General features: G+C 36.0%; 2 protein-coding genes across 2 annotated transcripts; one reads left to right on the forward strand and one right to left on the reverse strand.

The window, feature by feature from the left end:
- Positions 1 to 1,675: 1,675 nt before the first annotated feature.
- On the reverse strand, positions 1,676 to 16,544 carry LOC117909248 (COP9 signalosome complex subunit 6a-like). The gene is made up of 6 exons (XM_034823201.1): positions 16,152 to 16,544; positions 15,885 to 15,973; positions 3,737 to 3,830; positions 2,488 to 2,549; positions 2,325 to 2,403; positions 1,676 to 2,158 (listed from the first exon to the last, which is right to left on the reverse strand). The coding sequence occupies exons 1-6, from the start codon at positions 16,447 to 16,449 to the stop codon at positions 1,842 to 1,844; spliced, it is 939 nt and encodes a 312-aa protein (XP_034679092.1). The 5' UTR covers positions 16,450 to 16,544; the 3' UTR covers positions 1,676 to 1,841.
- Positions 12,206 to 13,075, forward strand: LOC117909249. Its single transcript, XM_034823202.1, has 2 exons — positions 12,206 to 12,241; positions 12,339 to 13,075. Exons 1-2 carry the CDS (start codon positions 12,235 to 12,237, stop codon positions 12,947 to 12,949), a joined length of 618 nt encoding a protein of 205 aa, XP_034679093.1. The 5' UTR covers positions 12,206 to 12,234; the 3' UTR covers positions 12,950 to 13,075.
- Positions 16,545 to 16,910: the final 366 nt, after the last annotated feature.

The following is a 16,910-nucleotide window of genomic DNA, read 5'->3' on the forward strand; positions in this document are numbered from 1 at the left end:
AGAAGAGCTGATGCCACCACAGTGTTCTCCGGCAAGCGCTACTGCCAGCTAAAAAGTAAGCAGTTTTCAGATAAAAAGCACTTACTTTCAGATAAAAGCAGTTCGTCCACCCCTTCGACTGTGCCTGTCATATGCTGTGTTGAATTTGTCGACCAGCTCATTCATTGTACTAAAAGAGAAGAGCCAAAAACTAATGTCAAAACATGCTTGGAGGTTAAACCTGTGACATCAAGTAAAAATAATAATTTAATCTCCATCTACACCATTGTTTGTTGTTTTTCCCCATGTCTCTCTGATACAAATGTCACATGCTTGCCATTGACATCAACAAAGCCTTTTAGGGAAGTAGATGTATTATGTAGAATCCAAACTGAACCCAACTGGATCTAAAGTATTTATTACTCAAACTCGATGCTCGAATTGGGTAAGGACTAAGAAAATACCCAACAAAGTTACATGACATTAGAGGTTTCGGCATCTTTTTTTATGATTAGGAAAGGGGCATCTCAATTACTTTCTAAAAGAAACTTTTGATAACATGCACGATGTTAACCTAACGGACCGAAACAGCTTTTTTCACTTCTTTCTCAAATGCATATGGCTATTATATAACTTGAACAAATTGATCTACAAACTACCTGCACTGCATCATGCAGGAAAGATTCTGAGCACAATATCAGTATAGAATTCATTATGACCACAACATCCTGTGCTTTAACCAAAATGAATGCCAGCCCTAGTATAGTATAAAGTTTTTTTTTTTCCCTTTTGTTTTATTAACTAACTTCTTTCTTGGTCAATATAAAGAAATAGGTACAAAACGTAGATGCCTGGTGAAGAGCACAGAGATAGCATATACCTTGAGCAATTGGTGAACATGGCAAGGTAACTAATCAATAGTGTATCATTGTATTCCTGCAAAAAGAAGGGGAGGAATGAAACCAATCATAGGACAGCGATAACAGTTCCACCACTACAAGACCTAATTAAATATTTCCCAATTCATATAAAGATATGAAAGACAAATGAAAAATCATTAGGCAAAAGCGCACAGATGAGGGACCAAGTGCAGTTTATCTGGCATTTTCTTATCCTATTAATTTTCAACTACTTCTAAGGAAACTACAAAGTTGGTGAAAGAAATGATTTGCTTAAAAAGAAATCAAATGCTCTTACCATCAAAAAATCATCTTGAAACTTCCCTGATTCAATGGCTGGCAATCTCCGCAAAAGACTTGATACTTGTCTCAGCAGTGAATTTTCACAAGGAATATCCCTACATCAAAAGACACAAATACAGTAAGGACCTCTTAATCCACACTGCCCCCAAGCAAGTAATGGATTTTATTTTGCTTCAAAAGCAAAAATATACAATGCTAAGCTAAATTAGCATGTATTAAGAAGATAGTTTCCCATCATCATCAAGTTTATTAAAAATGAAGGTGGAGGTACTTCCAGACTGTCCCAACTTCTGTAAGAAGCAGAATAGATTTTTCTTGAGTTGGTGTCTAAGCCTGTTAAAATTCAAAACCTGGAAAAACTAGTTTCTGTGAATTTGGAGGACATTCTTGGGAATGTTTTGAGCCTCTTAGATATTTGGTTTACTGGTATCCTTCAGAGAAGAGAAACAACGTGGTTCCCCTCTTCCCTGAGGATTTGGTTCTTTCCTGTGTGCCTTCTTTTAAGGGAAAATCCCATCCTCTCTCCCACTACTTTGAACAAATTCAGATTTCTAGCCCCTGTCCTCAAGTTTATTAAAAATGATGGGAGGAACTTCCAGACTGTCCCAACTTCTGTAAGAAGCAGAAAATATTTTTCTTTTGAGTTGGTGCCTAAACCTGCTAAGAGTCTGAAACCTGGCAAAAATAGTTTCTGTGAATTTGGAGGATGTTCTTGGGAATGTTTGCAGCCTCCTTTGATATTTGATTTACCAGTATCCTTTGGGTTCCCCTCTCCCCCGAGGATTTAGTTCTTTCCTCTATGCTTTTTCTTAGAGAAAATCCTATCCTCTCTTCCACTACTTCGAACAAATTCAAATTTCTAAATAAACAAAAAAGACATACACCTTTTTGCATAGCAAGCAGATAATGATGAAGAACACGGATTCTGCTATTTAGCATCTTGATGGCACTATGTATCCCCGTGAGGTGGGCAGCCACTGCACAAACATAGCCACAGTTGTAAAGCCATTAACAAGATTTTTTTTCTTAAAAAATGCATAATATGTATTGAAAAGGATAAAAACTTGTGTAGCACTAGTTTATAATTTTCGGCAAAAATGGTAAGAGACAAGACAAGAAAAGATGGTGGAGATAAGGGCTCACATTGAGTTGCAGCAGAACCTCCATCAGATGGTTTAAGATGAGCAACATGATCAACTGAGATCCTTTCTGCTTCTACCGTCTTTGAAACAAGAAAGAATAATTCAGTTAACCCAGTTGGTGATAGGTGAAATATGATTAAAAAAAAAAGAAGAGCAAGTCGAACCTCAATAGTATAGTTTGCACGAACAAAAATAAGCTGTGGAATCCCATCTATGACATGCAGCTCTTGTATCGCAATAATTAATGCCCATAGGTACAGAAGGTCAGCACATCACCTCAGTGCAATAAAGGTTAAATTTTCTTTACAAAAAAATAATAATAAAATAAAGGAGGAAAAAAAAGGTGAGACTACTAAAAGATGCCATGAGACTCTGAAATACATAATTCTCATGTATAAAATGACTGGAAAACTTAGTAGCCTCCAAAACTCAAAAACACATCCTTCAACACAAGGTTCACTCAGGAAGCCATGGCTCACTTCTCTAGCAGATCATTTGATCTTAATGCAGAACAATGTGAAACAACATCTCCAGAGACTGATCGGAAAAAGGTCAGTCTCTCCACATCACCACTATAAAGTTTTGTACCATGAAATATTGAGTACACATCTTGCTAAAAGCAACCAAAATGCAGATTTGGCTTAGTTATGAAGTGAAATACTCCACACAATATATTAGGGGGGAAAAGATCACAAAACGTGTGCACAACCATTCTTCTAAAGATATATAAAGGACAAGAATGGCCAGCACCTGCTGCAGACCATTCTCATCATACTTTCTCAGAGTATCTCCAGCACCACTAAAGGACAAATTTGCAATACCATAGGCCAAAGGAACAACAAGGACATCAGTAAGAAAAGAACTCATAATGCAAGAAGGAAACTATACAGAAGATATCTAAGATGTCATGCTTTTACTGAAGATGCAAATTTCCACTAGGCTGAAGTGGGGACATGATCACACTTGCTGATGCACAAAGTCAAATAATGTTGGATTTAGGCTCCGGCCAATGAGTGATAAGACTATAAACAACCAAATACCAGATTCATAGTTGCTTCACACAAATAAATTGGAGTGGCTTCAATAAGAAAGGCAACTTGCAATTGTAAAGTTCATAAAAAGGTCAGAATTTGAGGAATCAGACCATGATGGGTCCATATGAGGCATAGCATCTGGTTTTCCAGAAAACCAACACCAAGCTGGTTTAAAAAGGCACTCGCACACCTCATTTTCATTATAAGGTGAACTGCAGCAATATGTGCAAAAATTGACCAAACAAAGAAATTCAAACCATTGAGCTTATCCTACACTAACCGAATTTTGGGGTTCACTTAACAAAACATATAGGATCAACTTTACAGAATCACTTATAAGGGAGTTAAATGAAGAAGATAAAAATGAAGGGTTACATACCACTTTCATAGATAGTCACAGGGAGATCCTTTTGTGCATGATTGATTGACGGATTGAGAAGAACATAGACAGGGCTTTCATTAATATCCATCAACTGTTACAAAAGTGACGTTTGTTATAATGGTTTTGGAAAATAGTACATCATTGGCCATATAGACACTCAAAATAAGGCAGAGTAACCACTGAACACACGCTAGAATAAGGTTTGATAAGAAAAAATGAAAACTTATGGACCTGAACAAGGGATTAATTGCTAAAGATAAACAGCAACACAGAAAAGACTATGCACATGTATTTAAAGTATAAACTGTAGAGAACAGTTCTTACCTTAATCCCAAAAAAAAAATCTATGAAAGAATTAGGTGCATGGTGATTGAAAAACATATTGCTCTCCTAAATTGGAGCATAACCATCCCATATTAGGACTATAGATACATGAAAGTCAGCACTAAAGCAATAAAAATTGACACAGCTCTAAGTGGTTGATTCACAGCAGACACATATCATATGCGGTACAAATGAATGAACATAGGCATGCATACAGCCATCCAAACACTACCACTTGCAAGGTATATCATCTGATCTGGCAGAAGACGCTTATCAGCTGGGATTCATTCATCCTGCATACAATGACCTCATTCAACTGGAACTTGTTTCCTGGCATAGTACACAGGCAGAATCCAGGTTTGGACAAATTATTTTGTCCAATATAAATTCTAGGTCAGTTATGGGTTCTATAATCCAAAGTCCCAGTAATTGTGCCCCATATAAATATTTCAAAGATGTAACCTTCTATACAATCTAAGAATATTTAGTGATCTCAGATTCTCAAGGTACTTCATTTCTCTTCAAGTTAAATGTTTATAGTTGAAGGACAGGAGAGAGCTGCTTCTCTCAAAGAACCTATTACATGTTCACGCCACCTAAAAACCTCTGAGATAGTTTTTTTTTTCTTTTCTTTTCTTTTTTTTCCTTTTGTGATATGTAAGGAGGTTACAAAGCCAATAAGGAAGTGGAACGTAGCATACAGAAATATATAAAAAGAACACACAAAATAAAAAAGGAAATAAAAGCAAAAGAGAATCAAACAAGTGAACTCTTAGGTCTAACAGAGAAAAAAAACTTCAAGATTTTCATTTTTTTAATAAACAAAATTGTAATATAAACCCGTGAGGAAGACCCACAAAGAAGCAAACCATCCTAGTACAAGGGAAGTATACAATAAAAACACAAAATGAGACCAATAAAGAAGCATACTCCAGGAGGGAGGGAGGGAGGGAGGGAGGGGAAGGAGGGAAGGGGAGGGGGAGAGAGAGAGAGCTTAGTTCTAGTAGGAGAATATGTAGGTCTAAACAAGAATCTCTTTCTCTCTTAGTCTTTACTTCTACCCTCCCTTGACCTCAACCTCTTGATATCTCTCCAAGTCTGTTTCTCACCTCCTTGACCTCTCTTGAACCCTTTCTTCCTCATCCTCAACCTCAACCTCTCTTGACCTCGATCTAAGGCTCTCCCAATTGACTTTTCAATGTCTCTCAAAACTGGTTGTAGGGCAAATAGGTTGGAAGTTCCATATTTAATCAACCAATATTCAGCAAGATTTCAAACCCAGCAAAGGTCCAACAATAAAGTGAATTCAAGGATCATAGCTTTGTAAAGCCCTAAACAGGAAACCTAAGTGTCACAAAAATCGCATGGCACTCTCAATTAGCTCTCTATTGAACAAGAGTAATTTATTTGGAAGTGATGAAACATAAATCCTGTAGGAAAAATACAAGAATTATTAAAAGTAAGCAAAGTTACAACCAAGTCTAATAAAAAATTCAAAGAATTTGATTGCTATGTTATGTATCACTTGTAATATCTAAACTTAGTAAACATGATGTATAGTGTGGAACAATGATTAAAATATTGGAAATTGACAAAATATTGGTGTGTGGATTTTACAAAAATTTTGGAATATATTGGAGAGAGCAATGGGACATAAATTGATCAAAACTTATAAAAAAAAATGTTGGGAAAAACCTTAAAAAAGATAAAATACACAATAACACACATATTTAAGTTGTTTTTATTGAAGAAAATAATATATGTCTGATAACATTTGTCAGATTCAACAATAATATGTAGAACTTGAAAACACATTGAATAGATCTATCTAGTTTGGATGTGTTCAATGATAAAAAATAAAAAAAAATGGTAGATTCTATATAAGATAATTAAAATTAATTTATATTCACTGAACTTTTGTTTTAATATTTCATTTTTTGTATAAATATATGAAAAATTTAAGAGATAAAAGGGAAGCCAACAAAGCTCTCTTTTGCCTCTTTACTAGGTAGAACCTATTCCATTTTAGCAATATTGGCCTAATGGAAGAGTGCATCACCTACTGTAACTTGAACATAGAAAAAAACCAATTTTCACAAAATTCTTGTTGAAGCGCAATGAAAAAGCATGTGATTAATGGATTCTTCTTCCCTTTTACACATAGAACATCTATTCCCTAACGACACTCCTTTCCCTTTTAATTAGTTTAATGTCAATATCCTTCCCTATGTTGTTTCCATGTAAAAAACTCACTCTTGTCAGAATCATGAGTTCCTAATAACTTAATATGCAAAAACCTCTAAACCCCTTAACGCCAAAAAGGAGTAGAAAGCTTTAACTGAGAACTTATCGCTCCTTGAGTTCGACCAAGCCATCCTATCCTTTATACCCCATTTTACAATTTGCTTTTGAAGTTTTCGCAAGGCATCCACCACCTCTGACTCCTAATCATGAAATTGTTTTAAGAAGTAAGGACTCTAGCGTCCCTCATCCCCATCCTGCTTCCACATATTTGCCACCCACAAATCTTTTAAGCTAGTACTAGCACATAGGGCAACGAAAGAGACTTTTAGCAAAGCGTCGCCATAGCACTTATCCAACCAAAATTTTACTCTCCTCCCATTTTCTATTGTAAAGTGAACTTTGCTTTTAAGAACACCACACTTTTCTTGCATAATCCAACTTAGCAAGCCTCCCTAAGCAACCTAGAACACCAACCTTCCCTTCCTTCCCTAAACTTCTCAACAATCACTCACTTCCACATTGACTCCCTTTCCAAGACAGATCTCCAACTCCACTTATTGAAAAAAGCAATATTGAGAACAAATTTTTTTTTTTTTTTTTTTTTTTTTGATAAGTAAGAACAAAAAGATTCTTAATGCCAAGCCCCCCTTTTTCTTAGCCATGCATAATGTAGCCTCGTCCACCATCGGAAGTTTTTTCTCTACAACTTTGCCTCCCCACAAGCAATCTCTTTAGATCTTCTCGAGTATAAAGCTTACCCTTCTTGGAATCACTAATAATAACATGCATCTTAATCATCTACCTTCCCAATAGGAATATTATCTATCCTCCCAACTAGAATAAGCTCACTCTTCTTCATATTGACTTTCCACTCAAAAATCACCTCAAACCACATGATAGTCCAATTTGGATACATTAGCAACACTTCGCTAACTACATAAATAATGATAATATCATTAACATATAAAAGATAAGTCACCTCAACTCCCCCTTAACCATCCTTTCCCACCTTGAAGCTTGAAATAAACCCCTGATGAGAACCAACAAGCATTCAAGGATCCACTGCATGTTCCAGTTGGGCCTATTACTACAGCAAGATCCTGTTTGTTGGGTCTCAAAGCGTGTCGATTGAGGTTCACATCAACCCCTCTTCTCTTGCCTTCATTAATAGGTAATTGAAAGCCTCCTAAGCCAACATAAATAAATAAATAAGGTGAGAGGGAATCTCCTTGCCTTAGGCCCCTCGAACTTCAGTAGGAGTCTCATTCACTACAAGCGAAAAGGTGGTCAAAGGCATTCAATACTTCATCCATCCAACCCACTTTCTACTTGAAGCTCATTTTTTCCATGTCTGCTTGTTGCAAACTCCAATTAACATGATTGTAAGCATCCTCTATGTCAAGTTTACAAATGACTCCAAGAATGGCACTCTTTAACCTTGAATCAATGACCTCATTTGCAATAAAGGTCATGTCTAAAATTTGTCTCTCCTCCACAAATGCAAGCTGAAAATTGGAACAACATCACCTATGACCCTCTTCAATAGCTTATACAACCCTCCTACCAAGCTTATGGGTTTGGAGACTTTCAAGTATTCAACTCCTTTCTTTGGAATCAAAACTAAGAATGTAGCATTTAGGCTTATTACAAAAGAGCTTTGCTCGAAGAACTCTTTGAAGAAGTTCATCACCTCATACTTTATAAAGTCATGATAGTGCTGCCAAAAAGCCATAATGAAGCTATTCGGCCTCAGAGCTTTATACCCACCTAAGCAAGACAAGGCATAGAAAACCTCCCCCTCTGAGACATGAGCCTTTAAGCCCCTTAATTTTTCATACTCTAAACAAGAAAAAGCCATTCTATTTTGCTCTCTAAAAACGGGTAATATTGCCCTAGTGGCAAGGGCCACCGAAATCATGTGGGAGGGACCAAGTTGGAGCAAACCCCACACCCTCATCCCGCACATTTCAATTTTTTAAAGCTAGCTGACATGGAACTCAATCAATTAGAGAGTGGCACGATAAAATGTCGATAAATTGGCCATTGAGTTGGAAAATGGGGAAAGTGGCAAGATGAAATGCCAATAAATCAACAATTAAATTGGGAAATTGCGAGAAAATAACAAAAAATATACACTTTTCCACTTAGTCAAATATCCTTTGCATATTTTGTTTAGGCCTACCTAATAACTGAAATTTCGATGAAATTAGGGGAAATTTTAATCCAAAGGCTTGTAAGCCTTCTTTTTTGAAAGGTCTCACACTTTTCTTTGTAAAATTCTTCCCTTTTAGATACCATTCTTCTTGTTTCTAATTAAAAATAAAGAACGAAAAAGAAAAAGAAGAAGGCATAGCAACAAACCAAGAAAAAAAAAAAAGGAAAACAAAAGCTCCCCACCTCCTCCAATCCCCGATCACAAAATCCTTTTATGGACTTTAGATTTCAATAACCAATTGCCCATGCTCCCTCATCAACTACCAATACCAAAGAAAGTTCTACTTTGTGTAAAAGAATCCCAATCCTTGCTAATGGATTTCGAAGGCTCCAAATCATTGAACCCCCAAATTCCACCTTGCAACTCTCCATTAAACCCTAAACTAACTAATAATTACATCACAGATTAATAGTTTCCATTTCTTAGGCAACAGTTGCAAAATCATAAACCCCTTAGCTTTCCTATCCCAATCCTCTAGAACTAAGAAAGATTTTTTTTTTTTTTTTAATAGGGTTAGAGCTAAGAAAGAATTGCATCATACCATATTTACTAAAATTGAAAGTTTTTCCATGAATATAGAAAATTTGCCCTCCTATATCCACTTTTACCTAGAATCCATCCCATATAAAGAAGACAACACATTGTTGTTAATATGTTTATACATTTTCTTATATACCATTTACACACTAACCCTTCCTTAAAGCTCCTCAATTTCAAGTTGAGTTTTTTTAGTGACTAAGATTGTGTCAAGATTCAAGTATTAGACTACTCTCTATAGACACATTTCATGTTTGGCCACAACCCTCTCCACTACTTTTTCTAGTCTATTAATAACAATTTTGATCAAAATAAAATCAATTATCATACTAAAATTGGCCTAAAGTCCTAAATATTCTTCAACTCCTGTTTTGGGACTGAAACTAAGAAGGTAACATCCAGACATCTTGCAGAGGACCTAGAACAGTGGGACTTCCTGAGAAAGCATTAATTATTCCTTTTGAACTTTTCCTAATTATGCTGCCAACTATTGTATAGAAGCTATCAAAAACAAGAGCTTTATCTTAAATCCCAACACCATATGTCCCGATCCCCCAACAAACATACACCATCTACCTTGAGTTTGCCAATATGATTTCTACTATTAGTATTGGCCACCCTATCACCTTCCTTAAGCTATAGGGCTCTCAATTTTTTTCACCAAATATTTTCCTCAAAATGTGCAAAGCAGTAGAGCTCCTCACAACTTGATTTCTCAAACACAATTCCACTTTATATAAATTATCAAGACCTATTTATTCCACTTTTTAAGATATTCCTTCAAAGACTTAGAATAACTCACTCAACAAAACCCAAACAGAAGAGAACATATTTACCCACCAATGCTTGATTAACTCCCCAAACCATCATCCTCCAACCCAATATTTCAAACCTAAAAGAACATATTCCAAGACCCAAACCACAACTATGAAACAAAATTTGAGAAAGTTCGGATACTGTTCCGGGCAAAATGTTCAATGATACATTAGAAAAATGCTCCTCTAAGACCAAAATGGCAAAATGTAGATCACAAATAAACCACCAAACTATATAAAATACCCCATTATGTAGGAATATCTACCATATTAAAAATCCTCAATAAACTAATAAAGCTAACTCATTTTTGAATAAATCCTCAGCAATTATGCCTCTAGTGCAGCAACAAAATCCCCCCCAAACACCATAAATCATCCCATAACCCCCTCATAGTCCCCATCTCCTACCAAAACTCTCTTCCTTCAAAACCTTTTATAGGATGAAACCACCCATACAAAACATCATCAATACACCCATAGTTCTGAAAGGCGCGCCTAAGGCGCGCCTAGGCTCGGGGCGGCGCGACGCCACCCTCCGGCGCCTCGCCTGAAGGGAGGCGACGCCCCTTCACGAAGGCGCCGCTTAAGCGCGCAAGGCGCTCGCCTCCAGCAAGGCGCGAGGCGGTCGCCCGAGTCGCCTCCGACGGCCCGACCAGGTACGCGATCCTCCTTCTCCTTCTCCTCCTCCTTCTTCTTCTTCTTCTTCTTCTTCTTCCTCCTCCAGTCGAGTTGCAGAGACGGGGGGAGCCCTAATTTTTTTTTTAATTTTCTGGGCCCAAAACGACGCCGTTTTGGACCCTGTTCACTTAAGTGCACAGGGACCAAAACGACGTCGTTTTGGAGCCTGGTCACTTAAGTGCACAGGGACCAAAACGACGTCGTTTTGGACCCTGTTCTTTAGAAAAAAAAAACAGGCCAAAACGACGCCGTTTTGGCCTGTTCCTTCCATCCAGCCCCCTTTTCTGGTCTCTCTCAACCCGAGACCACTCCATTCATTGCCCTAGCCTCTTCCGTGCTGGAGAAGTGAAGAAGAAGAAGAAAAAGAAGAAGAAAAATAGGGGGAAAATAGGAGAAAAATAAAGGGGAAATAGTCACATACCTTCCGGACCTCGGTATTTTTCTTTTTTCTTCACTTTTCTGTATTTTTTTTCCATTCTTATCTCATAACTCTCATTGGTAATTTTTTTTTTTTAAATATAAATATTATATTTTGAGTTTTTGACATAAAAATTTTACAAAATAAAAATAAATAAATAAAAAGCACTCTCATGCATATTTGTTGTTAATGTGATATGCATTTTTTTTTCAATTTTTTTTCTTAATTTAATTATAATTATTTTATTGTGGAGTATAGATAATTTGTTTGCAAGATGGATAATGAGAGTGAAACTCAAGTGGACTCTAGTGCAAGTGGAAGAAGAGATCCGGGGTGGAAATATGGTCGTTTGGTTAATGAAAAAGATTTGAACACCATCATATGCATTTTTTGTGATAAAGTAACCAAAGGAGGCATATATAGACACAAACAACATCTTGTTGGTGGATATAGAAATGCTAAAAAGTGTAGAAAATGTCCGGAACATGTTAGAAAAGAAATGGAAGAGTATATGAGTTCCAAGAAAAATCAAAAAGAGCAAATGAATATGGGGAGCGAATATGTTAATGAAGATTTGTTTGGTTTGGAAGATGAAGATATTGGTGAGGAGATTAATAGTAGAACGAATGTCACCAACATTTCTAGTGGAGGTAGTAACCGAGGAGGAAGTGGTGGTGGGACGTTTTCTTCAAAAAAACCAAGACAAAAAGGTCCTATGGATCATTTTTTCACTCCTAATGCAGAGATGGTTGTTCAAAATCGAAAGAGTGGAAAGATGAATCAAACTACCATCAATGATGCCTACAAAAAGGAAGCAAGAGAAAGAGCTTGCATGCTTATCACAAGATGGATGTATGAGGCTGCTATTCCATTTAATGCAGTCACATATCCGAGTTTCCAACCAATGATTGAGGCTATTGGCCAATATGGTGTGGGTATGAAGGGACCAACTTTTCATGAGGTAAGAGTTACTAACCTTAAGAAAGAATTGGCTCTCACAAAAGATTTGATGAAAGATCATATGGTGGAATGGGGGAAAAATGGATGTTCAATTATGTCGGATGGATGGACCGATAGGAAAGAGAGAACTTTGGTGAACTTTTTGGTTAATTGTTCAAAGGGAACCATGTTCATGCAATCCATTGATGCTTCTTCAATGATTAAGACGGGAGAAAAGATGTTTGAGTTACTTGACAAATGGGTAGAGCAAGTTGGTGAGGAGAATGTTATTCAAGTTATAACAGATAATCACTCAAGTTATGTGATGGCAGGTAATAAATACTATTTCTTGAATTTTTATTTACTTTTAAAATTTGAATTATTTATCTTGAGAACTTATGTAAATTTATTATCTACAATTTCATATAGGGAGGTTGTTAGAATTAAAGCGCCCACATTTGTATTGGACACCATGTGCTGCACATTGCCTTGACTTGATGTTGGAAGATATTGGAAAGCTACCAAACATCAAGAGGACATTGGAGAGGGCTATATCACTAAATGGGTATATTTATAATCGCTCAGGGCTACTCAACATGATGAGGCGGTTTACTGGACAAAGGGAATTGCTTAGGCCTGCTAAGACTCGGTTTGCAACTGCTTTTATCACATTATCGCGATTGCATGAACAAAAAAACAATTTGAGGAAGATGTTTACAAGCTCAGATTGGTCAGATAGTAAATGGGCAAAAGAGCAGAAGGGGAAAACTATAGCCAACATAGTTCTAATGCCTTCATTTTGGAACACTATTGTGTTTTGCTTAAAGGTTTCGGGTCCCCTAGTTCGTGTGCTTCGTTTGGTTGATGGTGAAAAAAAAGCTCCTATGGGATACATCTATGAGGCCATGAATAGAGCTAAGGATGCAATTGTGAGAAGTTTAATGGAAATGAAGAGAAGTACAAAGAAATCTTCAACATCATTGATAAGAGGTGGGAGATTCAGCTTCATCGGCCTTTGCATGCAGCAGGGTACTTTTTGAACCCGGAATTCTTCTATGATAAGCCAGAAATAGAGCATGATGCCGAGATTATGAGTGATTTGTATAAATGCATCTTAAGGCTAACAAGAGACCCTGCTAAGCAAGAAAAGTTGTGGCCGAAGTGAGTTTGTTCACAAATGCCCAAGGACTATTCGGGAATGAGTTAGCTGTTAGGACAAGAAAGACTAGAGCACCAAGTTAGTTATTTAGTTTTGTTTATTTAAATGATTAGATTGTATTTTTGCTAAAATAGGTGAATTGTTTCACTAAATTGTTAATATCTATACTACAGCTGAATGGTGGGCTGCATATGGAGCTTCAGCTCCAAATTTGCAAAAGTTTGCAATGAAAGTCCTCAACTTAACATGCAGTGCATCAGGTTGTGAACGGAATTGGAGCATCTTTGAAAATGTGAGTGACCAAATCCAAAATAATTACAAGTAATAGTCTAATAGAGTCTTGAATGTAACTTAAAAGTTAAAACTTTAAAATATATTTATGAGCTTATGAATTTTTGCAGATTCATAGCAAGAGGAGAAATAGGTTAGATCATCAACGCTTGAATGATTTGGTGTACATCAAGTATAATCGAGCCTTGAAGAGAAGATACAATGAACGTAGCACCATTGACCCAATTTCCTTGAAAGATATAGATGATAGCAATGAATGGTTGATAGGGAGAATGGAAGATGAGGATTCTCATGGAGGTGCACAAGATGATTTTGTATTTGATGATGACAATTTGACATGGGGTGATGTTGCTAGAGCTGCTGGAGCTGAGGAGGCCAGGTTTGATACTAGAGCTAGAGCTAGAGCAAGCTCAAGCATAATACCACCAACAAGGGGATAGCTTCAAGTTCTAGAACTTTGCCTTCTTATTCACTAATAGATGAAGATGAAGATGGAGACATGGTTGATTCAGCAGATGAAGAAGATGGGGAAGGCTACAAATGTGGTGATGGAAATGATGATGATGATGATTTTGTTGATTTAGAGGAGGAGTGATGATTGCTTGTTGTGGACAAATTTGTGATTTAAGTGTTTGTTAATGATGTTTTTGAATTGTGGACAAATTTCATGTTTTGGACCTTTAGGTTTGGAAACTTTGGATTTGGATATGTATTAGGCAATTAGCAATATGGATTTGGATTTGTTTTTATGCTTGGAGTTCTTTATTTTTATGTTTTTTGTTTATTAAATTGAAGTTTTGGATGATATTTGATGATTTATGTGTTTAGGACAAATAAATGATTGTTAAATTTGATTCTATTATATAAAAATATATATGTAAATTAGGGTGAGCCTCACTTCACTAAAGCCCGCGCCTTAGATGCGCCTTGCGTCTCAGGCTCCAGGACTACTTTGCGCCTTGGTGCGCCTTGAGCCTTTTAAAACTATGAATACACCCAAACCCATAATAAATCGAATAAGACCTATTCTCTAACCCTAATAAAAGCCAACACTAAGTTGAAAAGAGTAACAACCTTTCACAAATCAATTGCTATTTCAAATCCACGTCTCCAAATAAATAAATAAATAACCAAAACATAACATAAAAAATAAAAAAAAAATAAAAAAGCAGAGAAAGAAAATCCCAATATTTAAATACTCATCTCTAAATCCTAACCCCCGGAGGAAAAATAAAGCCTCAACATCATTCAGTTTTATCAATTTAAGCTTTGATAGTGCAATCTTTAACTACCCTTGGCTCATTTGCATCCCTTTAAAGAAAAAGGGAATATTAGTTCCCTATCAATTCATTTTTATGTTGTGATTTTATTTTTTGATAAGGGATATGAAAAGACCACTAACATGTGCATATCAAATCTGAAATTAAATACATAGATAAGAAATTAAATAAATATATAAGAACATTTTCATGTACACAAACAAACGTCCTGCTAGCTTGCTTAATTAGAGTACTATTGAAAGCATGATTATCATACTTGCAGACCACTAAAACAATTAGACATCATACACCATGGTTACAATTTCATTAAATAACTCAGTAACTTAGAATGACGATGGATAGCATATTATTATATTAGCATGAAAAACTTCATACAACTTCCCCTTGTCCCAATTTCACATGATTTATATTTGACATTGACTGCAGCATCTTTACCATGGTCATAAACACTTAATATTTTTTTATTTTCCTTTGACTTTTCTTCTCTATTTTCTTTCCTTCAAATTTTCCGGAAACCAAATATAACCTTAATGCCCTTCTTTGGCCCATTTAGTGAAATCACTTCCCTCTCTATTTTTCTAACTACTCATAAAAGTTGTTAAGAAATAAGGCCCCATTTTGTGCAGTGCTTACGAGGTTTCCAAGAGCTTTTTGACAGTAAAATCTCTTTTATCCTGTATTTGATTGCTTGTAAGAAGTCATTAGAGTTACAAAAAAAAAATGACTTAAAACCAATTTTAGTAAAAGTTAAGAGCTGTGGAAGGCTAGTATATTTGAAAAGAACTTTTTTTACATAAACATTTATAACCTTATAAATTTTATAAACTTACAAAATATTTGATTCATCTATTTCTCAAAATTATCAATCCTAGCAGTCCTAAAAATGTTTTACCAAACATCAACAAATCTCTTTTGAATATACTGATCTTTTTGAAAAAGACTGTATTAGAAGCCATGGTTGAACAGAACCACGCCCAAGTCATCTAAACACTTATTTTATCACTCCCATTGGTCTCCACCCATCTGAACCTAGATTCTCATATGTCTGTCTCTCATCTTCCCCCAAGGTTATCAAATCATTTAGTAGCACAGATTGCAAAATTCACCCTTTCAGTTAAGTCCATGCCTACATCCCTCCCACCATAAGTATCATCTCATTTATTATCATTAATAATCTAAACCAAAAAAAGAAAAAAACTTGGAACATGATTAATCTTAAAACTATGAACGATGATGTGAACTTACAGCTTTATGAATATGCATATCTGATTCTTGGGCATCACTTCCGGTGGAGTACCATCCAAGTATATAAAAGTTCGGAAAGACCTTCTTATCTAATCCACATCAAGAGAATCACTCAGCGTAACATTCAAAGTTCACCAAACCCTAAAACCTAAACCACATGAAAAAAAAAAAAAAAAAAAACAAACAAACAAACAAGTAAAACCCTAACTTGAATCATGACTAAACACTGAGAGATATATAGGGGAAGGGAGGTAGAGAAAGACTAACAGAGCTCTTGCTTCTTCTCAAGGAAGGATCTGTCGAGAGAATGAGTAGATGGATCATACAGAAGTTCAAAACTGTTAAAGATCTCAACAGTGCGTCCTCTCTGGACCCCAATCACGCAACCAAAGACCCTGGGTGGAGGAGGCGGAGGCGATGCGGCCGCCGCAGCTCCCTCGCCTCCATTGCTACTAAGATGAGGAGGTTGAGTCTGAGATTTCACTCTCGTGTAGTGATCCGATATGTTAACAATTACCAGCGGATGGAGCTTGAATGTGAGCCCACTGCTTGATGAAGACGCCATTTTCGCTCGATTTCACTGTTGCGTTCTGCTTTTTCTAGTATTTGGGTTTTGCAGAGGGAGAGGGATTCATAATTTGACATAAAAAAATTCCTAGGTTTAATGGGTCTCTAGCCCATTCGCAACATGGCGTCAGGCCCATTTCGAACATGAAATACCCTTAAAAATTACATAATTTGTAAACAGTGGGCCACGGTTGGAGTTATCACGTAAACTTTAAATTAAGTGACTCTTCAATAGACTTCTTCAAAATAATTATATATGCAAATGAAGATATGATTTCTAAAAAAAATTATAAATTATAAATTATAAATAATTTCTAATAAAAATATCAGTTGAATTAAAAAAAATTACAAACAAAAATCGTCATAATTTCTAAAAAATTAAAAATTATTTCTTTAAAAGATGACTTCTTAAAAAAAGATTATAAGCAAATAAAAATATGATTTCCAAAAAAAATAAAA

Source organism: Vitis riparia, chromosome 19 (assembly GCF_004353265.1).
Source record: "Vitis riparia cultivar Riparia Gloire de Montpellier isolate 1030 chromosome 19, EGFV_Vit.rip_1.0, whole genome shotgun sequence".
NCBI lineage: Eukaryota > Viridiplantae > Streptophyta > Magnoliopsida > Vitales > Vitaceae > Vitis > Vitis riparia.

Bases quoted from the DNA above. Each gene is read 5' to 3' on its own strand.
- LOC117909248 (XM_034823201.1), bottom strand. From the start codon at position 16,449: ATGGCGTCTTCATCAAGCAGTGGGCTCACATTCAAGCTCCATCCGCTG. The intron at 2,404-2,487 runs GTTCGACTTGCT...CTTGTTTCAAAG, and splicing joins GTGCAAACTATACTATTGAG to ACGGTAGAAGCAGAAAGGAT. The intron at 2,159-2,324 runs GTGAGCCCTTAT...ATGTTTGTGCAG, and splicing joins AGGTTCTGCTGCAACTCAAT to TGGCTGCCCACCTCACGGGG.